Genomic DNA, 24,447 nt, shown 5'->3' on the forward strand with positions numbered 1-24,447 from the left:
TCCTTCAAGTTTCTCCACCGAAAAGCCTGTACTGACCTTTTACTGTACCTGGAGAGCACCGTGAGCCGTCAGGGAACACGAGCACCCACCACAGCATCCCAGTCCTGCTGCCTCACACCTTACAGCCCCTACCAGCACTTCTTCTGCCCCTCTCTAACCTCAAAAGGGGTCTCTTGTTTCCCCTGATTTCACAAGCCACCCACAGCAACCAGAACTCTGGCTTTGCCACCGCTGAGTGACGAGGATCAGCTCTTCTGCAGGACCAGGGCAGCCTGGCTGTCCTGGCACCCAGCACTGCACCAGTGCACTAGCTGAAGATCCAAGCCCAAGAAAAACTGCATTTTTCCCAGAAGAGCTGCTATTCAAGACATTCCACATGAATTCCCCCCCTCCTGTCAGCACACACACCTTGGCTTTGAACACACAGCTATTGCAATGGTTCATTCCAGCTGGAGACAGGACATTTGGAAATGCCAAGAGAAAGATTTGGTTCTCAGTAGTCTCTGTCTCGGGACAGGCAGCAGAAATTATCCTGGTTACGTGACTATTTGAACAGTTCACACACACGTCAGGCTCCACTGTTCCCACTGACACCACCAATGGAGTTCCAGGGGAACAGACCTTGACCCTTGGAGTAGAGCGCGACACAAAACAAACTGAGAAGCAAGGTGTCATGCTTGGGACCATTTGGGCTTGGAATGGTTTTGAATCACAGGAATTAGGCATTTTAGTGCCCATTTTTTAGAGGTTATGTAAACACAAGTCAGCAACCGTGTATTTAAGGAGAATGGTCAGATTTGGCATATAGAGCATATCTTCACTGTATTCATCGTATACTTGATCTGTAGGCACCACATTTCTGCAAGAAAGTTGAGCACGGGACAAGGTCTGCAAGCTGAATTCTAGGTCTGTGAAATGAGCTAGGAAAACAGGGAAAAAACAAAAAAAAAAAAAAGAAAAAGAAGAAAATGAAAGCTTTGCCCATGGGACACATGCTGGCAGTGCAGCTCCTGCCCCGCATGCAGCAAGGAGCTGAGCCGCGCCCGCTGGCACCACTCGTGCTGAGGCCAGTGCAGAGTGTGCAGTACAGTGGTCCTGTCCATCCGTCCCCTCCCATGCTGGGTGATGGCAGAGCAGCCACAGGGGCTGTGCACTCCCCTCTCCCACTCAGGTAAGGCCCATCCAACGTCCTCATGATGCACGAGCGAATTTGCCAGCAGCTGAGCCGCACCAGTTGCAGACGAACCGCAGGGATGGCAGCCAGAGAGCAAGACTTGGTTCTTCCAAAAATTAAAAGTCTGCAGTTCAACAAAATTTGGTGAGGGGAATGTTCTGTGCAGTCCCAAATTGTTCTGTTGTACGTACATGACACAAAACTGAGCGAGCAGGAGCCAAACCCAGCGGCAGTGCAGAGCTTGCAGCTTCTGAAACCAGCCCCGAAGCTTCTCACAGGAGCTCCGCTGGGGGACATCAGCACGAGGGAGGGACTGTCACACCAACCAGCAGGGGCACACAGGCTGCTCTGTCACTGCTCATGACTTAACACAACAAAAGAAGCTGCTCTTTCCACATGTGAAGTATCAGAGAAAAAAAAAATATTGAGTCAGGCATCTCATCTTTGCTGTGCAGAACCTAAAGAGGAAAGTTCCTACCACCATGGTACAGGTAAGATTTAAAAAGAACGTGCCAATTTAAAAAACAAAATGCAAAATGAAATCAGGTTCATGTATTCAATTTTAAACTGTCTTCTTTTTTCTTAGTGCAAATAACTCAAGATGCAGTTTTATACACCTGCAGGTTGACAGGCACAGCCTGGTTCAGCCAAGGACTATGCTGTCCCTCAGGCCTTTGAAGTGTTGGAGCAACTGCACAGTGCAGTAATGTAAGCACAGCCACAGGAGCCTGGGCACTGGGGCTCAGAGTCTGGCATAGCCCAACTTCTGGGATTCCTTTTTCCCCCCACGAAAACTCCCCTCCATCACCAACAGCCACAGAACAACCTTTTCTTCACTCTCCAGCAGGAACAAACCCATCAGCAAACTGTCGTGGGAGGATGCTCTGGCACTTCCCAGCACTGCAGGTCTTCACATGGACACCACTGCTGTGGGCAGACTGCAGCTCCACCTGGAGGAGAGAGTGGCAAAGATTTCTCCCAAATTTCCAGCTGATCCTGCCGTGTGCATCTGGGAACCCATGGCTGGGAGGGGGCAGCATGGCCCCAGCACCAGGAGAGGGGCTCCAGGGCTGCATCCACCTTCTGTGTGAGGGGAGCAGCCTCTTCCCAGTGCCTTCAGTGCGCTGGAGGGGAATGTCACTGGGTTGAAGTCTGTGCTACTTCTTTGGTCAGGCAGAGCAGGAGCTTTGAGCAGCCCTGCTGCTCTCAGGCAGATCTGCAGCGGGCACAGGAAGCCTCGTGTGAAACGGGGCTGGCACTGCACTCTTGCACTTCAATCCATGCTGTTTTGGGTGAACTCCTAAAGATGTTTCTCAGCCTCCAGTGATGTAGGATTTGGCAGAATTGGTTTTTCTGGGAGGGCAGGGAAGCCTCAAGACCAAAGACTAACAGGTACCGTGGGGCCAGTGCCCTGGCTGCTCTCCCAGCACGGCTGCTTACAGTCCTTAGTACTATCACAGGTCACTGCCAGGCTAAACCATGGGTTTCCTACAGCATGGCAACGTGCAGTGTTTGTGTGGAGCACTTTAAGGTATCCTGAGAGGATATCTTTCTGCCAAATTAGTAACAGCATCTTCAGCCTTCACATAACCATTCTCTATACGTTTGTATGACACTAACACAGGCAGATCAAAGGGGCCAGCCTAAAAAAATCAGAAGGAAAACAAATATGTATTGCAACTGTTACATTCCCAAAGCCATAAGCCTTTTCCTGGGTTATTAAAAAAAAATAGGAGAAGAAGAATGATTAGGCCATGATAAAAGTGCCAAATATCATTCACAACTAAGTAATCAGGTGATAAATCAATTTTCACAATTTGCAAAGTGCTGCATGAAGTCTAAAACGGGCATCTGCCCCACTGTCCCCTGCAGCTCCAGTTCTGTGCTAGTCCAGCCACCTCCCACACCAGTCTGCACCAGTATGTGGTGGTGGAGAGCTCCACCTAATGCCAGTGGGGAAGGACTGGCTGCACAGGCTGGGTGCCAGCTGCACTGAGGCCTGGCAAGGCTGGCTGCTGGTCCTGCCATGCCCATAAATCAGATTTCTTTAGCAGCAGGTGTGGGCACAAAGGTGTGAGAGGTCCGTAGATAGTCTGCAGGTTTATGTTTGCAGCAGCCGCCACACATAACATCTCCCCTAAATGCAGAATTGTGAATTCAATTAGGCACTTTTACTTTTTTACTCTGCTATTGGCTTACTACAACGTTTAAAATCAACTCATACAGGGATGCTCTGGGTGTGTGCGCAGACACACAGACACCGAGACATGCCTCTGTCCCATGTGCTGACACACAGATAAGTACATGTTTAGTTTCCATCTGTGCAGATGAATTAAAACATACTTATTTCTATCTGACAGAACAGCATGCACCCTAGAGAAAGGGATTTTGGTACAATTCAGATGCAATACTGGAATCATTTTAACAACTGAGATTTCCATCCTTCACTATATCAGCGTTAGCTCTTATAACCAGTGTTAGCACAATTCAGGCTGCACTCTCAAATTAAATGTTGTGCTAATATTAGACTGAAGTAGCAGTCAGACAAAGATTTGTTTACATTTTGCCAAATATTTGAAAGGATCTGCACAGATATGGGATTCTGAAGAAGCTGGATAGTACAACATCCCCAAATTAAAATGCATCCCAAGCATTGCATCTCCATTCCACAAGGACAGGTGCCCCACACCGATAGCCAAGAGGATTACAAGAACCATGGTTTAATTGATTTGGAGGGGTTACATTTGGTTAATCGATGCCTTCACAACCATCCCAACTCCTCCGGACAGGGTACCTGTTACAACACATTAGACTCATCTGAGAACGTTCTTAAAAGAAGTGGTGTGACAGAAGGTCTGGCCGACAATGAATCAGGTGCTTTCCTGCTGCTCTGCAACAGCGAGGCAAAGAGACTTATAGCACACGAGAGCTCAGCCTGCCTGGGTCACACAGTGCAAGACACACAACCCTTTTACAGCTACACCATTTCATAAAGGATGGGGCAGCACGCTGTGACGAGCACTGGCTGGGGTTTGCAGTGCAAGAGGCATGGGAGGAATTAGAAACCGGCCCTACTCCCCAAAATGTTTGGGGATTTATGCTGCAGGGGCTTTTGAGGGAGGGGGACGACATCCCTGATCTCCACACAACTGGTATTCTTGGAACAGCAAGTAATGGTGGAGATCTGCAGTGAATCCAAACGCTAGGGACATGCAATCAAGGTGCTTTGCTGTGGGTGACCCCACCAGTCCCATGGTCAGCAAGTCCAAGACTACCCCTCGATGCGAGGGCTGTGGCTTAGTCACTCGCACAAAGAACAACAGCAGCACTGACAAACGGGATGGCCTGGGCAGGGTGGGCACTGGGGAAGCTCCTCCTAGGTCAGACTAGCCTGAGCCATTTGACAAGTCATCCAGAGGACTAACAATGTCAATTCCACCGTGTCCCACTCCTATCTGGTCCACTAACACAAAACTACAGCAAGGAAGGAGAGTGTAACCAGCTTTGTCTGTGTCCACCTCACTTGGACATCCTGAGCACGACCAGCTCACCCACCTGAGGTGCAGCAAGAGACCCAAGGGGAAGAGACAGACGAAATATTTAAGCAAAAGATAGAAATTAAGGCAGGAGGTGGGGAAAAGCAAGATTCTGCTGTGTGAGCAAATCTAAAGGTGGGTTTTCAGGAGTTAGGCATTAGAAGGAAGAAAAAAAAGCAGTCGAGCAAGCAACACATTGCGACTCAGAAAGGAAATCACCTTATTCACTCCAAGAAAAGCTGTGATTGCTGGAAGTTTGAGAAAGCATGAAGATAGTGGATGTTCCTGAGGAAGGAAGGCGCTTCGTTACCTAGTTCACAACAGCACAAAAGACAGAAAATTGCAGTACGAGAAAGAGAAAGGCAGAAACCAAGGAAAACACAAATGCGCCTTGCAGTTAAAAAAACAAACAGAACCAAAACAAAGTAAAAACAACCACCACATTACCACACAGAAAATTTAATAAAGGCTGAGCAGAGCTGATGCACTGTGTTATAGGAAACTGGGGGTGAAACCCTGTCCCACAGGGATCAAGGGCAAATGCCCAATAACCTGGCCTAAGTCTGTCCTCCCCTTCCAGAAGGGACCTTTGGCCACCAAGTTGTGGTTCAGGCCCCCATACAAGGTCCCTAATTTTGTTTTTCACTGTATGCTTCCCTTGGGACACTGATCTTTATTTTATTTCAATATTAAAGTCAGGATTCTCAACAAGGGTTCTGATTTGAAATCATCTACCTGGTCCTATATGCCTTTACAAAACAGGCAGCTGACTTTGGTGTCTGATGGCTGACACAGATATCCAGAGCTGGTATCTCCTTCAGGCACTTACAATAAAGCTCTTACTCAAAATGTACATTTAAATATGGCTCAGCCTGTGTTTAGTTTGGGATGCACATCTGAAGAGACTTTTCTAGTTGACACTTTGCTTTGCTAAGTGATTTCACAAGAGCCTTTGTTAAATGAATAAAAAGCACTCTTGAAAGTAAGTATTGCAAGAGGGGATGGATCTTTGGTCAGCAGCTGAAGGCAAAAACAGGTCACCTCCCAGGTGAGTTGAGCTGGGGCTCAGAAACCCCCAGGCCACCCTTCCAGGGCACTGTCCCCAAGGTGTCCTATGTCTGCAGCTGAGAGCAACTCTCTCTCTCCCAGCCTATTCAACAGGGGTGTCTAGTGAGAAACTATTAAATCATACTCAAGTGGAAGAGGTTACATGGATCCTCACAAAACAACCACAGCTCTCTTACCATCACTACTGTTTTCAACTTTAATGATGCCCCATCCCTGGACGTGTCCAAGGCCAGGCAGGATGGGGCCCTGAGCAACCTGATCTAGGGCATGGCATCCCTGCCCATGGCAGGGGCTGGGACTGGGTGATCTTCAGGGAGCCTTCCAACCCAAACCATTCTGGGACTCCTTCAGTGACCAGGGCTGGGGGTTATCTGACTGCACTCCATGAGGGGGGTGACCCCACCCCACGTCCCTTCAGCTGTGCCCTACTGCAGCCCCGGCACACGCAGAGCCCAGGGCAAGAGGCCAGGGCCGGCTGGCAATCCCCACATGCTGGCCCAGGGTAGGACTTGCTGCAGGGCAAGAGAGCTGCTGCAGCGGGGGGAGCATGGCCAGGGGAGCAGGGGCTGCCCTGGGGGCCAGCAGAGACAAGGGGCAGGGGCTCAGCACAGCAAGTCCTGAGCCTGGCAGTGCTGGCCTTCACCACTTGCAGGAGCAATGGAGAACACTTTTAAGAGGTTTCCACTTCTAAAGGGAGTCCTGCTCCCCTGCAGTGAAGGAGAGCTGTTAAGAAACCAGACGCTTCCAGGGAGAGTGACCATCGTGGTCTGAGCCTTTGGTCAGTTATGCAGGATGGGCAAATGTGACAAGACCTGACCCTGCTCCCACTGCACCAGCACCTGAGGACATTCCCCGGGAGCATCCTGCTTTTTTGACACAAAAACAAGCAGGTTTTTTCAGGACAAGATAAAGTGTGTTTGGTGATCAGCTCAGGCTGGACAAGGCTTATGCACTTCTCTAGGAGACACCACATTCCCACCCAGGGAAGGCACCTAAGGAAAGGCACGGGTTGACTCTCTCCCTGCTACAGATCTAGGCAGTATTTTTAGAATAGCTTCTTGATATTTTTGGCATGTGAAAGAGCAAGACAAGACTCTAGAAAGCCTTCCTTGAGATGTGAGTGGTACGTGGTATTGTTAGAGGTTCATCTGGTGCCTAAGGGTAAGAACAGTCTTCCTAAAAATACAGTGTGATACATCATCTTGTTCCTTACCTGATGATTTTTCTCTTTTATATTTTTTAAAACTATTAGAAGGATTTCTGGGGAAAGGCTGATAAAGATCAGGAGAATTATTGCCAGCCATGTGGAAACAGAAGTCAGCATATGAGCAAATACAAAATACATTCTTTGCTGCTTCAAGAAAGGCCTGAAAAAGAAAGGATAGAGATAAATTCCAGTTAATATGGGTTTTCCAAGAAGATCAGAATCAAAGGAGACTTCAGGTAAAGCTATTAGCAGTTATGCCTCTCTTTCAGACACAGATGGATACAGCACAGAAACACACTGTCCACCTTTTTCCTAATCCATCTCCTGCCTCTAGCTGCGGTTTCTGGAAGATTGTCATGATCCATTTTGCATCTTCCACATCTGTTTCTTTTCAGGGTGGGAAGGGGTTTGAATTTAGCCACCATCACTGAAAGATAAATTATTCACCTCATCAAAAACCAGGTCATTTATTTCAACATCAGGCTTTGCTATAGCTTCTGGTTTGGTTTTGGTAGTGGAAATCCATAGTCTCTCAGTCACAACAGGTTATTTGCCCCTTCTTCCTTTCCTTGGTGAGGGAGAGCAACCAACAGCTGCTTGTGAAAAACACCTCATCAATAACTGATGACAAGGATCCCAAAACAGTTTTTGCTTAGTGTTAGATCAAAACTATTGAGCTATGCAAGTTAAACAGCAGAAAGTTTTCAGTAGAAAACTCACACATTTAGCACAGAGACGTGCCTAGATTGCAGATCTGGATCTGTTGGTCAGAAAAGTTAACTGAAGAGCTATAGCTTGTGACCCCCACACAGAATATTTAAATCTGTCCCACATCCTTATTAGCAGGTTGCTGGATCAGGGATCCAGGCAATAGCCCATGGCAAAGCAGAGGTGTAGAACAGAGATGCTGTGCTGTGAATGCCAACTGAACATTTACTGCAGCACAGGATACAAAACTGGGCATGTTTGTAGTGTACTAATGCTCATCTGCTTTTGCAACACACTAAACCTAAAATCCTGGGTGCACTCAAGTCAAGGAGAATTTCTTCTACTAAGATCCACGATTTCAGCACCAGGACCTGGCTTTCTCCTGCTTATTTTCCCTCTCTCCCAGAGGGCCAGGTCCTCGTGCTCTGCATCTGCCTCACCTGCTCCTTCTGTTTCACTGGGCTTCTTCCCACCACAAACTCTTTCTGTCTCTCTCCTCCACATGCACAAACCCTAAAAGGTTTACTCTAGAACCTCCCAATAAAGACAAGAGCCTCAGCAGCAGAAATGACCCTGTGGGTAGAAAAGCAAACACCCCCTGCCAAAGCTGAGCAGCTGCATGATGCCCAGGGTGTTCTCTCTTTCAGGCTCTTCCCTCTGGTGGGCTGAGACCTCCTCAAACACATCTCATCGTGCACCAGCCCTCTTCCAGCACTGGCTTTCGGTGGGTGTTGGATGGAGGCAGCCCTTCCCCACCCAGCAGAGAAAGGAGCAGGGCTGCACACACCTTGCCCCCTGCAAATCTCAGGAGGTGAGATCCCCTAAGGAGGGGATGCTGCCCTGCCAAAGCCTGCACTGGGCATCCCCCAAGAAAGGGCAGGGGAAAGAAAAAGATACTTGCCAAATGACTCCTCCCCAAAAGAATGAGAAAAACACATAGAAAGCTAGGGAGCCCCAAATCACAAAGTGGTTCATCCACGTCCAGAACCGCGTATCTAGCGCTAGCTGTGGGAATAAAGAGAGACAAAAGCAGGCTTTAGATGCAGAGTGCATTGGATGGTGTTTATATGACATTTCAGACTGGTGTCACATTAAGGTTGGAGGTTCTCCAAACAGTCACCTCTGTGCATATGGGCACCATGAAAAACATTTTCAATGTCCACAGTCCGGCACAATGTTAGCAGGGAAGCAGTGACATTCTAGTTGTAACTGACACTTTTAAATTGAATACATTTGATGCAACCCCTGATGCTACAGGAAAGAAACATCTAAAGGTTACAGGGACTGTAATTGCCTCTTGTCACCACCTGCTGTCCTGAACCAAACACAAAAGACCTTTTGTAAGGTCTTATGCAAACAGTTTGTTCTGGAAAGCTCCATGAAACAAAATAGATTTGCTATTGTTATTTGACACGTGCTTTTGTGACCACTTTGGCACTCAGCCATGTCTGAAACAAGGTGGACAAACCCAAATTCTCTATTGCTCCTCTGGTCTTGCTGGAACTGAACATCAAGAGGTGAAAGCATGGGGAAAAGTCAACCATAACCAACTGGAGTCCTCAAAAGAGGGGAAAAATTAGAAAAATAATTTAAATAGAACAAACACTTAAAGGCCACAGACTACACAAAGGAAAGTAAGCAGGTTCTGCCTCTATGGGAGAAGATTTAAGCATGGTGGAAAACACTTAGACACTTCAGCACAGTCACCACATGATTTTACAGTGCCTACACGAGCCTCGGGAAAGGCCTGAACAGGGAAGGGAGATGCTGACCTTGAGAGTGACGGTGAACACCAGCACGGTGAAGACAATCGTCCCAAAGGTCCAGTTTCCAAACACCTGCAAAACACACGGCACTGCCACAGGCGCCCCAGCCCTTCCCGGGGAGGCACAGAACTCTGACAGGGACGGGGGCAAGCAGGGAGCAGAGGGAGGGCTGGGACAGAGCCACGGCTACGGGATACGGACGCTCGGACAGCTCCCGGCACACCACGCCTCGCCACGCCACCCTGAGCCATGCAGTGCCACACAGACGGGTGACCAGAGCTGGGACGGTGACAGGGACAACCTCCTACTAACAGCAACGTCGATGGAGGACACAAGTCATTGCACCACCTGCAGCTCGGGATTTCTTGGCAATTTACTCAGTTTCTGCTTTCTCGCCACACTCATCATCATCATCATCACCTCTGTGCAGTCCCCTCAGCAGAATGCACCAGTGGGTACTGATCCATCTGGTTTGGTTTGTGGGTACTAGTGACTACGCACACAAAGAAAAGCAGATATTGTATATAAATCCAATGATGGCAATGAATGGGAGAGATGCTTACCAAAGGCTGTCAAGTTCTGAATGCATACATTAAAACAGAAAGTGAAATGTAAAAATTGCCAAAAATGCAGAAAAATTAAAAAGTCAATAGGCGTGAAAAACGAGTCAATTAAACATAATGGATACTATGAACAATTGCTGGTAGCAGTTCTTACAGCAGAAGTGTTTACAGAACAGGACATAACCACAGATCTCATTGTAGCACCACACAGACTTGACCTCTGAAGGCATTTGCAGAACACATCAGTGCTTCACGTTTCATTCCAATCCAACCAGAATGGCTACAGATACAGAAGAGCACTGATCTGACAGTACAGGGGCTTGACTGCATAGAGCTGGGGCCATAAATGCTGGCATTGATGCAATGTACGAACATACGTACATAAATTTATCAGCTTTTCTCCAAGTGTTAGCCGCTAAAAAGAGTTTGGTATTTTCAAGGGCCACAAGTGATGGTGTAAAGAAGTTTCCCATCAGCCAAGATCTAATAACATGCTGCACATTCCCTTGGGGAAAGGGTCCTGAAACAGCTCAGGCCACCACCCTGGCAGCTGCCCTGCACTAATGCTTTGCTCTGTACTCAGTTAACCAGCAAAATAAGAAAAAATGAGAAAAAAAGGAAAAATAAAAAACCCTCCATCTTTTTTCCTCCTCTTCCTGTGCAAGTTAACCCCAGCAGCTCCCACAGCAATGCAAGCACTCCTCCCCACAGCAGAGGCATGAGCAAGCAGGCAGCTGGGACAACATCCTGCTGCCCCCAGCAGCTGGGGACTTCTGCTGGCTCCAAAACAGGAGCAAAAGGCTTTGGCTGGAGCAAAAGGCCAGCCCAGCCTTCCCTGGGGCAGAGGGAGACCAGAGGCCGAAATCACACCCCCAAGCAGGCACAGCACACAAGCAGCCCCGCACCACGTCTGCCCTAACAAGCACCATCTCATCAAGGTGGGCTAGTTCAGCTGCTCACCAGCAGCCAAGCACACGCCGAGTTCCAGGCTGTCACTGCTGGGGAGGACGGACACTGCTCCTGCCCTGGGATCACACGAGGAGGGGACGAGCACTGTGCAAAGCTCGCTGCGGTGGAACAGAGCTGTGTGTAAGACTAGTCATTTTACCTAGTGAGTGTAACCAGCTCTGCCCCGTTTCCATGGCGATCTGGAGAATGTTTTATTTCAAGCATTTGCTGCAGGATCACACCATAAGCCAGGCTACAGTGCTGGACAAGACTCGAGACACAGTGCACAGGTTAAGCGCGCAGATATTCCCTGCCAGGCGCATCAGAGGCAGCACACAACACAAACACTCATCTTCCTTTCTTCTGGGGGCGTTACCTTTCCGTTGTCTTCCAACGAAGAGTTTTGAAAAAGAAAATAAACCCCAAAGAAAAACACAAGTCCTTCAAAGGCGCCCAGAAAGGTCCAGTACAGGAAGGGCCTCCACTGCAGCATTGCGTTGTCCGACACCTTCCTGCCGAGAGATGGAGTAACAAGACCATCACCACCACCTTCAGGACGTGCTGCAAAACCCCTCACAGGCACGGGACTGGGGGGGCTTTGGAGCAAGCCCTTGCAGTAGGAGGCAAGGGGGGAAACCACAAAAATACCTTCCAGGACACAAAGAACACTTCTAATATGCAACTGCTGATCATGAGAAATCTCAAGAGGTTCAGCATATGAATTGTTCTGAACCTCTCCTGCAGCCCCCGAGCTGCCCATGGTATCTGACATCATCTGCTAAATTTTAAAAGCAGGGTAAGGCTAAAGAGCAGCTGTATGGCATGCATGAAATCTGTGGTGTGCATGCAACAAAAAGAGGGAAGCACAAAGTCCTTTTAGAGAAGAGCTCTGCAAGTCCTGTTCCCTGGTGTTTTTCTGCACAGGCTGAAAATAACCTCCTGAATTGTATGGTGGGTGTTTTTATCACAGGGGTTGTAGCAGGAGGCTCTTGGCTGAACACAGGCTGAGATCTGGCATGGAGGCAGCAGCAGTAAATGGATGGGCTATGAGCAAAGCTCACACACAGGGCCTGGGGAGCAGAGGGTGGCTCTCAGGGCAGGAGGGAGTTAAAAACAGTTCCCTGCATCATTGTTTTCTCAGATTGCTTTCTGTACAGTCCCCACCTTTTTTGCATTATTCTCCTTAACTCCTAAAGCATTTTCAGCACGATGCACTTTGCAAACCTGTGTAGTGCTGGGCTCCTATGACTGCAGTTTCTGAAATGAGATCCTACCGAAACCTACGCACGACGATGCTGTGGCCACGTTCTAACATGGCACAACCTGGGTCTGAGAAGCAAGGATAAAGCAGACTGGAAGCGTGGGGTATTGCAAGGAGAGAAAACACAAGCAGCTTCCTCCCTGCGAGCTCCGTTTTGCACTCCCATTTCTGCCCTGCAGTGCTGGTGGTAAACAGGCTTTTTCCAGGCTCAGGATCTGCACTGCAGCAGCTCAGCACTTCCTCCAGCAGCAGCGCAGCGGGCGCTCTGCATCCAGCAGCACATGCACAGCCATGAATATTCAAACTAAGGCTGTTTTCCCTCAACACACAGACCCAGAGATCAGAGAGCCCACCAGGGGAAGGCACAGGGGCCTGCTGTTATTGCTCTGTCATACAATATTCAATTACCAAGCTATTTAAAATCCAGATGGTGGCATTTTGCCATAGAGTGAAGGAATATAGAGCCCTAATCAATCATGGCTCTGAGTGTTCACTTCAAAACCACCCAAGCCCCTTCCCAGCCTTACAGCTCTTGTTGCATTCACTGCTTTTTCTATACCTAAGGCAACGTTCACACAGTATTTTAGGCACCTGATAATTCCCTTTGCTGTCTCTGCACAGACATCCCTCTTGGCTCGAGCGCAGCGTGCCACACACGGCTCCTCCACTGCTGAGGAACATCACACCCCAGTGACAGGGCTGGCACGGGCCACTGGCCAAAGCAGCCCTGACCTGGCTTCTTCCACAGGGCTGAGCTGACTGCCAGGCTGGGGAAATAGCAACAGGGATGCACGGAGAGGGGTTTCCTCCAAAAAACATCTTCCTTAGTCTTTGCTGAAGGGCTGCCCCAAGCACATGTGTGGGCAGGGCTGGGAGGAAAAGCATCTCTGTTTCTGTGCAAGATTGGAGCCTCTCCCTGCTGCAACAACCAAGGAGCAAAAACAACAAGCAAAGCAGAGGGAGGCAGTCTAAGCTGTCCTTTCCCTGGGCAACGTGGCAGAAGACTGTGTGGATCGATGAGCAGAGCTCCCTGGGCTCTGATAAGGGGACCTGGCCTGTGGAGGGGAAGCCTGGGGGAACACGTCCATTTATACAAGCTGAGAAACCACCTGCCTGAGCTGGGCTTCAGAAACATTTATCTTTCTGAAAATGAATGGATCTCTTTTCCTCCTGAAAGCTACACCTCCCCTCCCTGCATTACACGCTCCATCACGTGCCTGGCTCAAAGGTAATGTGAACGAATGGTCTGGCCACACTCACAGCTCCTTTCTTCTTCTGGAAGGATTCCACCTACAGTTTACCTTTCACAGAGATACAGCAGTACAGTTTGCTAGACAAGATACTGTCAGAGAGCATAAACAAGCAGCAACAGGCAGTAAAAACAATGCTGCTCAGCTTGAATGCAGGGCCCGCTGAGCCAGGAGGGACAGAAATGGCTTTTTCTGCACTTCGTGGTGATCCCATCCCTGACCCAGGACAGGAACACCTGCTTACACTCCTCCAAGAGAACTGAAGCCATGGCTGAGAGAGCTGCGCAGAGGTGTACCCAGCCCAGCACTACTCACATGTAGAGCTGAGGGTCCGAGGTCAGCGTGTCGATGCTGATGTGCTGCTCCAGGAGGCTGTAAGCCAGGATAGGCAGCGATGTGAAGCAGATGTTGTACATGGTCAGGTAAGCAGCATCATACAGTGGCTTAGAAGAGGAAGAAAGGGTTAAATGAGAGACAGGAAAAGGCCTTTCCACAAATAAATGAAACCATAAATTTCCAGCTCCTGCATACCCAATGGATGCATCCCTTTGTCACCCAGCACAGCTTCCCTGCATGGGAGCTGTGCTCTGTGCAGTGCAAGGGGAACAAGTCACCTGCAGGCTGCATGCCCAGGAACCTGCCCCCACTGACAGGAAGTTCTGTAACTGGCTGGTCCCATCTCCAGCTTATCCTCCAGAAAAACATGACTAAACCGCCCTTATCACAGCTTTCCTCTTGCTGCTCTTGTGCTGCCGTTTCTATTAATACATCTGATGCCTCCTGTGGCTCTCTGAAGACTAGACTGTTTTAGAAGAACTATAGCTTTCTTTTTTTAAAAAAAGGAACTGTTTCTGCCAAAACAAGCAGAGAATTCTCTCTCACCATTTACTCTTCCTGTTACTTTTGAGTCCAAATAGACACAAAAGCCCCTCAAGTTGACACAAAAGCCAAAGCTCTTGTCTCCAAGCACATGAACCCACTCACTACATGGATCTGCCCCTCTGATGCTTACTTGGATTAAACAAAGCTCTGGAAACACTCATTGTGTGCCTTTTTTTAAAAGACAAAAGAATGAACCGTTCTTCCTTCTGAGTGACATTTTTAATGCAGTGAAATGCAGCGGAGGAGACAAGATCAGGAAACCATTCAAAATTTGTTCTTGTAAGAAAAGCAGAAGTAGCAAAATCAGGTGCTGACAAACCAGCTAAACCCTTCTCTCAGTACTTCAGGAAGGTGTCCACCTGTGTTTACAGCTGGTGGATGGAAAGGAAAGAAAGCAGATTGCTTTCTTTTCAGTTATGGTCTCAAAATACTATGTTCCAGATATGGTGCTGAGCCACAAGGTCAGCTCCTACTGTCCTCTAGAGCAAGGTGGTGAAGAGACAGGATGCCAAAAGCCAAATCTCTGCCAGGAGGCCTCATTCTGCCACTTGCTTTTTATCTTGCCTTTATAGACAAATTACTGGGAGTTACCTGCTGTGAGAATCCACAAAAGAACTGGTATAAAAACTGTGGTAAAATGAAGCAGAGGTTCTAGGAAAACAAAAGACAAATGGTCAGCAGGGAGGCACTTGACTTCTCAGTCTAAACCCAAGCAGTTTTTCCTTTTATCAGACATCAGTGTCTGACATTACAACATCAGACAAGGTAGGGCACTTGTTCAATCAAGCACAAAACCAATCCAGTGAGCAGTCAGTATCTGCAGGAGACACTAGAAGAATGCTCACATTCCCCTGGAAGCACTGTTTTCAATGGACAGGCACATGGCAGACACAGCCTGTCCCAGGGAAGGAAAACAGAGCTACAGAATATCCCCCACGTTTTCTTTCCTGTTTATTATTTTATTCTATTGCCAAAGAAATGCACAGGATAAAGAAATCAGCTGCACACTGCCCCTTACCTTATAGAAGAAATACTGTACAAGGTGTGCTATTCTCACATAATATAAATGCCCGTGTGCTAGTAGCAGTTTTCTTAAATGTTTAAACTTTGGCACAGCATAGTCGCTGTTCCTGGAGGCCTGGCGTCCTTCTTTGCCTTTTATTCCTGGAGACAGAAGCATGGCAAGGGGTTAATCCCAAAGGGGCTGGAATCTGGATGCTGCCCACTGGGTTTGCTCACATCACTCAGTGGCTCAAGGCACGACAAAGGCTGAGTTTCCCTCCTGAGTGCCCCAGGAGACCAAACATGAATGCCTTCTGGGTGGTTTTGGCTCCATAAGACTCAGACCTGCCTCTGGAGTTTTTAAGTTATATTTAGGCTGCTCTGTGATTTCCTGTGTAAGAGTGTGGGGAAGGCAAACCTGATGAAAGATAAGGAATTGGTTCCCCGTGGGCTGGCCTGCATCTCACACAGCTCAGTTATTCCCCTGCAGCTGCTCAGCCTCCTGAGACATCCCCACAGAGCTGTTTGTTCACAAAAGCCACATCCAGATGGACTGCACTGGATTCCCTTCATCAGAGGGCACCGGAGCATTTCCAACAGCCCCAAATGAAGAACGTGCCCTTTCTCTTCCACTGACTCTCCCCCAGTGCTATTACCGGAGGCTCCCGTATTTCAGACACCAGTGTGCAGACAGGAGGAGTCTCCAGCCTGCTGCCAGTCGTGTGGACAGTGCAGTTGCAGTGCAGGTGTGCTGCTGCAGGCACAACACACCTGGGCATCAGCCCCAGCACACACGTGTGGGTCCCTGTGCTGAGCAGCTGCCACCAGCTGGCACTGAAGCCTGACACTGTCACTGCACTGCCCCTAATTACCCATCTGTTTGCTGCTCGTGCCCCGTTTCTTCCTGAGCCCCAAGCAATCCTTACCAGCACTACTTTGGGCACAGAGTTTTGGAACATAACCTGCAGTGTATTTCTGACAGAGAATGGTGCTAGCACAGGTGAGCAGTCAGTGATGACCTCATCTCTCTCTTCCACAGTGGGGATGGTAAAACATTGGCACAGGCTGCCCAGAGAGGCTGTGGATGCCCCATTCCTGGGAACATTCAAGGTCAGGCTGCACACAGCTCTGAGGAACTTGATGGAGCTGAAGAGCTCCCTGCCCACTGCAGGGGCTGGAGCCTTTAAAGGCCCCTTCCGACCCACACTATTCCATGACTCTATGATCTCAAGCAGGAATCTGGAGTTAATCTCTGCCTCCAAAGAAAACAAGAACAGACTTCCAACATTTTTCAGTGGGATTGGTTTAGCCACGTGCAATCAGAAGCACCAACTGCACCTCAGCAGTGAGCCCCAGCCAGAGCAGACAGGTCTGGGCTGTGAGATGGGTGTTTCAGGGACTCTTACCTATTCCAACATGTGCTTCCAAAATCATACTGACATCATTTGCACCATCCCCTATCGAGAGGGTTATCGGGCTTCCTTTTGTGTTCTTCACCATTCGCACAATCTAGAAGATTTTTAAAAAAGACAACAGCAGAACCCAAAATTCAGTTAAAAAGTCTCCAGAGACCTTCCCACTGCTCCCCCCAGGACAAGCAATCAGGCTTTTACAGCAGCCTATAACACCTGGAGAGCTGAGGTTAATAAAAGCCCTCTTTACTTGCTTTGCAACCAGAGCAAAAGCCCAGTCCAGCTGTGCAGGGCTGAAGGAAAGTATTTAAAAACAAACCCCAGCAGCAACATCCTGCTCTTCCCTTCTGCCAGACCCTGTTCTCCCAAAGGTGGGTTCTCTCACGCATCTCAGGGTGCAGAAACACAGCTCTTATCAGGCTGGGACATCATCTGCTGGAGTGAGGAAGTCACAGACTCCACTTGACAAATTTGGAAAGGAAAACCAAAAAAAGAGCAAACTGGGAGGTTTTGTTTATTTCTAATTGGCCTGGGTTTATGGGCTCCTGCCAGCATATTAAACCAAGGGTTTGCATTCAGATTTGAAAGAATGGTGTGCTTTCATCATGCCCTGAAGCTCAGATGAGGCTTACACATAGCCTGGAGAATCCTGCTTGATTAGGATGCTGAGGTGAAGCCCCAGCTGACGAGCTCAGCGTGTGTCACACCAGGCAGTGCTCAGGCAGGGAGAGGTAAATACCTGTGCTTTCTGCAGAGGAGCCATCCGGCAGCAGAGGACTGCAGTGCACTTCAAGCAGATCTGCAGGAAGATGCTTTTGTAATTGCTAGAGCCAGAGTCCTGAGAGGGGTTGAGTATCAGCGACAGCGTCGAGCCGTCTATGATCAGTCCATACTCTTGACTCAACGTCCAGCTTCTGGGCACAACAAGAAACACGTTTCAAACTTAACCAGACTACATCAGCCTAGCTGCTTGTATCATCTTAGTGAAAAAAAAAAAGGCTTTGGGTTAATCTTCTTCCCATCCATTTCTCGGGGCTTTGCAATTTTAAAAAGCTTAGACTTAGCACGTGCCTTTCACTAAAGGAACAGTGCAATAAAGTTCAAAGCCAACTAATACCAGAGATGATGAGCAAAGCAAAGGAACCACTCGCAGTGCCTGCAAGTATCCGGTCCCCAGGGCCACAGCACGGTCCTGCTTCTCCCCCAAACCTGCATCTGAAATGTGCAGGGCTGGGTCCTCTGGCTCACTCACCTCTTCAGGCCTCCCCGGTTTTTGGGAATGTCCTGGATCAGCTTTTTGTGGTACTCCAGCAGCAGCTCATGGAGCCGATCCTCCTTCCTTTCGCTCTCGCCCACCGTCCTCGCCGTCAGCTCCAGCAGCTCCGTGCTGGTCTGGAAGAGCCTGCAGGCGTAGCAGGTGGATTTGGCAGTTTCCATCTTGTCTCCTGTCAGCACCCAAACCTTCATGCCAGCTGTGTGCAGGGCTTCGATGGTCTCTGCCAGCTGCTCCTGCAGCCTGCGAGCAGAAGCAAAGCATCACTCCACCTCATCCACACAGCCCTGAGTCTGATTCTGCAGGTAGAAACACCAGCTCAAGGGAAGCTAACTGACTTTTCCCATGCTGGGGAGACCACTGCCACAGGAATAAGGATTACAAGTCAGCAATACCAAAGTTTTATTTGCAGACAAAAAGAGAAATCACTGCTTTATCTCTTGACTCTCAGAGGCGTCACAGTTAGAGTTTAATTCACACTTGCAGTTACTATAACTGAATGTGGAATTGAATTTGTTTTGATGTGCAAATTAATGCTGTGTGCTTAATTCACTCTCCAGAAGTGCAAGTATTTCTGTAGTTTCATTAATAAATCCCAATTCCTACTACACCAGCCTATTTAAGCAACTAGGGCACTGTGAAATGGGTTGTGCCATGGTGTAATTAATTGCCCTGGACACTGCCAGCATCTGCCTAGCTGTTCAGATCTACCACAGCGAGTCCAGGCCACAAGTTCACATCACAGAGAAACCACAGGCACCACAGAGCTGGTGGTGGTGTCACCTCCTTACCTGTCTTCTACAGCAGTAGCCCCAATCAGGTGCATGTCTGCTTCTGTGTCATCAAAAACCTTGGCCATCTTCTCCTCCCTATCCTGCAGAGCCATCTTGGCTTCATTGAGCTGTCTGTCAATTTTGTCATACTCCTTCTCAGTCAGCTCTTTGAAGGCCACACAGAGTGTTCGGTAGCCATCCTGGCAGCAGGAGGGAAAGAAGACAAAGAGGACAAATGCCCTAAATCCAGATTTTTTACAGCTGCTCACTTTATGGTTGGTGCTTTTGTCTACCAGTGCTTCTGGCAGTACTGACCCTGAGGGCAAGGATAACTTGTTGGCTTGTGTCAAAAGAGCAATTTTCTGTGTTTATACAGAGTAATTGTGGTTCTGCTCATTATGGGCAGAAAGAAACCAAGGGAGGGACCAGGGCTGGGAGCATGCAGCCAGCAGGGAGAGCAGGACTGGATGCCACCACAACTGGGACCAGGCTGCTGATGTTGCTTCTATTTTTAACTTGCCTGGGAGATGCGTGGACACAACTGTGATGGAGACCATATAAGTATATCAAATAAAGGTGGAAGCCAACCAAACAGAAAAGGAAAGAAGCCTGGCATCAAAACAATGTGACACTCAAATTTTCAACACTTCTCTCCAAAGCAAGGTCACATCCCTATTTTTGGAATAAGGCTTTCCTGACCCCAGGAGCCAGCCAAACTCCATCCGTGTGCTCACCATAGCATTGCGGTCCACGTGGACTTTTGTTTGTTGGATTTCTTCTTGCTGCACCCTTGGAAAAATAGAGGAGTCTGCTCCCTTACAGAAGAGAAACAACTTTCCTAAAAGCAAATTATAAATAACTTATAGCACTCACAAGCTGCAGAAAGAGTTAACAATGCCAACAGCAAGCAAGTGATGCAGAGGGAGAAGTCTGGGAGGGCTAAAGAGGGAACTGCTAGAAATCCAAGTGCCTACCAAAAATGGCCTTTGACCAGCCTGTAAAACACCTCAGGTTGAGCCTTTGGGTGTCCTTACCGCCCTCTGAGCAACTTTTCTGCAACAGGCTGGGCATTGTATCTGTAAGCCTTGGCAACCTTTCCAGGGAGGGCAAAACCAGCATCCCAAACCTTACAGGACTGACACTTGAGAAGGATGGTGACCTCTGAATTGTTGTCTTTTATTCCCAAGAAACCCCATCCCACCCAGGGGACATTCTCCCATGTCTTCCCTGTACTTGTTCCAGCCTGCAACAAGACAGGCAGGGAGCTCTCCCTCCGTGGGTCACTGTTCTCATTCTCTGATCTGCTCTTGGTCCCAAAGAGCTGCCATGCAGGAATATTAACTCTACAGCAACCAGTCCCAGTACAGAATTTAGTTAGACCAGCCTAGAAAACCTAACAGCTCAGCTTGTCTGGGTGACAGGAGCAAGGAGGATGTGTTTGACAGCTGTGCACACAGGTATGAGAGCCCACAGAAGCACTCTGCCTGTACCTGTGCTGGTTCTCACAATGACACTCATACGGCGCCGGACAGGGTCGAAGTTCAACACGTGGAGAAGCTGGTACCTTCAGAGAAAGAGAAAAAAGCTTTGACTCAGTAAAGGAAAAGTAGAAAAATAACTATTTGAGACAGAAAATCACTAACAATGAGCTGCAGAAATCAATACACCCTGCAAGTGGCATCAGCCACCTGGGAATGAATTTTACAGCTACTGCACAAGAAAATGGAGGGGAAAACCCAGATTCCCGTAGTCCTGTGGTGCTCTGAGCATGGGACTGAGGGTGTGGGTACCCACCAGTGCACTGAGCCCCCAGGCTGGGCAGGGGCTCAGCAGGGAATGGGGCACCACGTGCCACAAGCAGTAACACTGAGTATCCCAGGTAAATAAGAAGTGAAACTGTCTTGTGAAGGCAAGTTTTCAGGGAGTGCTGGGATTGGGTCAGTGACTCACAGATGTTCACCAAGCTGTGAGCACAAGGTAAAATCTAACTATTTTCAGCTCGGGAGGGGAAGGAAAGGTTACAGGGAATGGAGCCGTGTCACGAGTTTAGGCTCACAGTGTCCTGCTGTGAGCCCCAGCCACGGCCCACAAGGTCAGCAGCCACCTCGTGCATCCCAGGAGCCACCTGCACAACCTGGTGCAGATGAAGGATACATACAAAGGACTGCAGGCTCTTGAGGGACCTGAATTTAGACATCAGAAAACCACCCAAGGATTTTTGCAAGCAACTCTTTTCGCCCACACCTTGATGTGCTGTGCTTTGTAAATGGGACAGGAGTTTTAGGGCAGGTCAGCACGGTCTGACTGCCCTCAAGGAACAGCTCTGACCTTGCCAGGCTGACCAAACCCCATTAGGCTGGGTGGGAGTGGTGCAGAAGAGCAGCCCTGTTCCTCAGCAGCCCCAGCAGCACTTACATCTCAGTTTCATTCTTTTGGTTTCGTATTTTCATGAAATTGTTTTCAAGTCCTAGAAAAGTGAAACCATACCTGTCAATAAACAAAAGGACAGAACAGCATTGAAAACACCCATTGGCACATATTACATATAACAATGCTCTCGTTTCACCTTCTGCACTGCAGAGCAGAGCTCGGTGAGCCCGAGCTAAGGAGCATGGCTGGATGTTTGTTTGCTCCATGCAGAGCCTGCTGTGATGTCCTGGCACTGCTCCCATCCCCTGGAGAGCCTGGGCACTGGAGCACACAGACACAGAGAGCCTCTGGACATGGTCCACTGGCTCTCTGGCAGCTTTACAAGCCATGAGCAAGTGTACACAGCTGCAGCAGCCTCCATCTAAACCTAGGGGCTGGCAAGAGCATAGAATCACCGAATGGATTGGGCTGGAGAGATCACTTAGTCCCAAATCCATGGGCAGGGACACCTTTCACTAGACTAGGCTGCTCAAAGCCCCACCCAGCCTGCTCTCGAGCATCTCTGGCAGGATTCCAATGTGGGGTTGACAGAAGTAACCATCCTATTATTTTGCCACTGCATGGCAAGGAATACACATAAAATGTGCATAATGCACGTGGTGACTGGTCTCTGTTTCTAGGAGATTAAAGCACAAGGCCACACGGGCTGCAGCAAAGAAGCCTCTGCCACACCTGGGCACTGCAGCACCTTGGGGCTGCTCTCAGTGCATGCAAGCCATGGCCTCCCAGGGAGCTGCTCAGGGAAGACCCTTTACAGAGCATCCCTTTAACAGAGTTCATTTAAACCCACAGGCTCACAGCACTGCAGCTCAGGTTCAGCTGAAAGACCATGGAAAGGGATCTATCACCTTCAGATCACCTCACCTCCCTCCTCCCCGCCAGAGAGAGGGGATTACAAAGCCAACATCTTCACATTCTTACTTTTCTGCGCCTTTCACCAAAGCGATTTCATCTGGGGAAGAGGAGATATAGGTGTATTTGCGTTCTGGGTGTGCCACCAGCCCATCCACCTGGTCTGCTTCCTTGATCTGAACCGTGTGGCACAGGCACAGGGCTCTCAGGAACAGCTCCTCACGGCTCTGGGCAGGAGGGAGGGAGGGAGGGCTCGTTACCAGCTGCGTGCACACGCAGCCAGGAGCTGGCCACAAAACCCTCACAGCCATCAGCACGCACATCTCCTACCTTTTCAGCTTTGCCGTAGTACTTGAGGGGCCCATCAGTCTGGGAGAAGCCATCCAGCTCTGCAGAGCAGTCCTTGTACTTGTGCCCGTCGATGCAGCACTCGATGAACTCCATGCTGTTCTCGGTCAGCGTGCCCGTTTTGTCCGTGAACACGTACTCCACCTGCAAGCACAGGCAGCTGCCACGGGGGCTGGGCAAGGGGCCCCCAAAAACGGAGCCCGGGGCGTTTCAGTGCCAGTGCTGGAGGGTGCTTGGCTACGCTAACCCGACTGCAAAACAGACGCAGGCGCCCCGCTACATCACCCTGCAGTCCTGCTACTTTGCTCCTTTGTTTTTCAGCCTGTTGCATAGGTGGCAGGAGGCAGCTTCTGAAGACTTAAAATGTGTCTCCAGGCTCTTCACTTCCCCCTCATTCACTTTCTTGGGTCCTTGGCTATAGCCCTAGTGCTTACAGAACTGCTGCTGCAGGTCTGCTGCCTCCTTTGGGGATTTTCATCTTGAAGCTGTATTTCAATCAGCTAATTGCTACTCCAAGTGTATTTTTCCTATTGTTTTTAAAGCAAAATCAAAAGCAGGAGGCACTACGCATGCCCTGCACTCCTCTCTCCTGCTGCAGACCAGAAAGGGAAGCCTGAGCTGTCTGGGTGCCCCAGCGAGGCAGCAGCAGCACAGCTGCACGTGCTCTGAATGCCCAGGGAGACGACTGGGCAGACATTTTTCACTAATCCTCAAAGAGACAGAGGATTTTTAATTTTTAATTGAAGCAGTGAAAGCAAAGCACCCTGACACGCAGAGCACTGCGCCTGATATTCCCCAAAATGGAAACAATTGGCGTGACCCAATTCCTGCTCTTTCATGCACTATTTATAACCTTATCTGGCTGGCGGAGCGAGTGGAATCACATCAAATGGAAAGTGCCACCACAGCTCTGGGTGAAGCTCTGGCCCCAGGGGACCGCCAGGGATTGCCACGGCAAGGGCTCCTTGCAGGGAGGGCATTCTCAGCCACGTTTTCACCCTGACAGATGCACACCCAGCACGTTCTGACCTGCCCGAGCTCTTCGTTCAGGTCCGAGGTGTTCACCAGTGCTCCCTCTTGTATTTCCTCATCATACATCTCCTTGTCCCAGGAGATGAAGAAGGAGCCCAAGAACTTCTGCATCTCCACTGTAACGTACATGGAGACAGGGATAATGAAATTGAAGAGGACCATGAACGACAGGAAGTCTGTGAACATCCGCAGCACCTGCAAAGGAAAGAGAAGGTGCAGCCTGTGGCTGTCAGGACACAGGGGCAGTTTGCAGAAACATCTCAGGTATTCCAGACAGCATCTCAGAAAAGGTTAAATAGGAAAAAACAACATGAAAACGAATACAGCTGAGATACAGGGCTAAATCCCATTTTCCTTTGGCACAGAAAATCCCTGTCTTCTGCAGAGCTACCAGGTACACACCTCACTGCTCCGCAGGGACCAAAACAATGTTTCCTGAGCATATTCCTCTCAAGAATATACTGCTACAGGCTCATGCTGACCCCAGGTAACCAGAAGAAAGGAGCAGGTGGCTTGAGACCAGTCAAGCTGTGGCAAGGGTACAAGTGGTGCAGTGACATCCCTGTGCATAACCCATCAACTCCATAACCCATCCAGTGAAGATCTGTACACACTTACACTCACTCTCTCAGGCTTGACTGCCCACGTCTGGGCAAGTTTAACAAGCTGGTTGACATGGCCTCAATTTAAGTTTACCTATTCAAAGCTGAAAGACATCTTGAGTTCAGGTAAGGACCCAGGTTACATCAGCTGCATTTCTAGATTATATAGTATTTACTTATGCTTTGCTCCTGTTCCACACAAATATCACTGTGCACAAGCATGAGAGAGGCACAAAAACACAAACAGCAGGAGAGACCAAAGGAGACACCAGCACTTTCTGTGTGCAAACAGGACTCCCAGGGCTGGCAGCAGGCACTACCAGATTAAACTAAACAGCCAGAGTGAGTAAAGCTGGAGGA

General features: G+C 49.1%; 1 protein-coding gene across 4 annotated transcripts in view; it reads right to left on the minus strand.

The window, feature by feature from the left end:
• Positions 1–731: 731 nt before the first annotated feature.
• Positions 732–24,447, minus strand: part of ATP11C (ATPase phospholipid transporting 11C) — a 55,190-nt gene continuing 31,474 nt past the window's right edge. The window contains exons 12-30 of one of the 4 annotated variants that reach the window (XM_068204515.1): positions 23,483–23,680; positions 22,436–22,597; positions 22,175–22,332; positions 21,239–21,310; positions 20,314–20,387; positions 19,558–19,661; positions 18,842–19,023; positions 18,030–18,293; positions 17,517–17,691; positions 16,772–16,874; positions 15,382–15,527; positions 14,955–15,014; positions 13,797–13,924; positions 11,347–11,482; positions 9,466–9,531; positions 8,595–8,698; positions 6,992–7,145; positions 3,969–4,064; positions 732–2,817 (exon numbers count right to left, since the gene is read on the minus strand). In XM_068204515.1, the coding sequence (XP_068060616.1) occupies positions 3,972–4,064; positions 6,992–7,145; positions 8,595–8,698; positions 9,466–9,531; positions 11,347–11,482; positions 13,797–13,924; positions 14,955–15,014; positions 15,382–15,527; positions 16,772–16,874; positions 17,517–17,691; positions 18,030–18,293; positions 18,842–19,023; positions 19,558–19,661; positions 20,314–20,387; positions 21,239–21,310; positions 22,175–22,332; positions 22,436–22,597; positions 23,483–23,680 (2,379 nt within the window). In that variant the 3' untranslated portion in view covers positions 732–2,817; positions 3,969–3,971. Of the gene's footprint in view, positions 2,818–3,968; positions 4,065–4,929; positions 5,021–6,991; positions 7,146–8,594; positions 8,699–9,465; positions 9,532–11,346; positions 11,483–13,796; positions 13,925–14,954; positions 15,015–15,381; positions 15,528–16,771; positions 16,875–17,516; positions 17,692–18,029; positions 18,294–18,841; positions 19,024–19,557; positions 19,662–20,313; positions 20,388–21,238; positions 21,311–22,174; positions 22,333–22,435; positions 22,598–23,482; positions 23,681–24,447 lie in introns of those variants that run through there. The other 3 variants (XM_068204516.1, XM_068204517.1, XM_068204514.1) reach the window with 3 other exon arrangements.

The sequence above is a fragment of the Anomalospiza imberbis genome, chromosome 14 (assembly GCF_031753505.1).
Source record: "Anomalospiza imberbis isolate Cuckoo-Finch-1a 21T00152 chromosome 14, ASM3175350v1, whole genome shotgun sequence".
Taxonomy (NCBI): Eukaryota; Metazoa; Chordata; class Aves; order Passeriformes; family Viduidae; genus Anomalospiza; species Anomalospiza imberbis.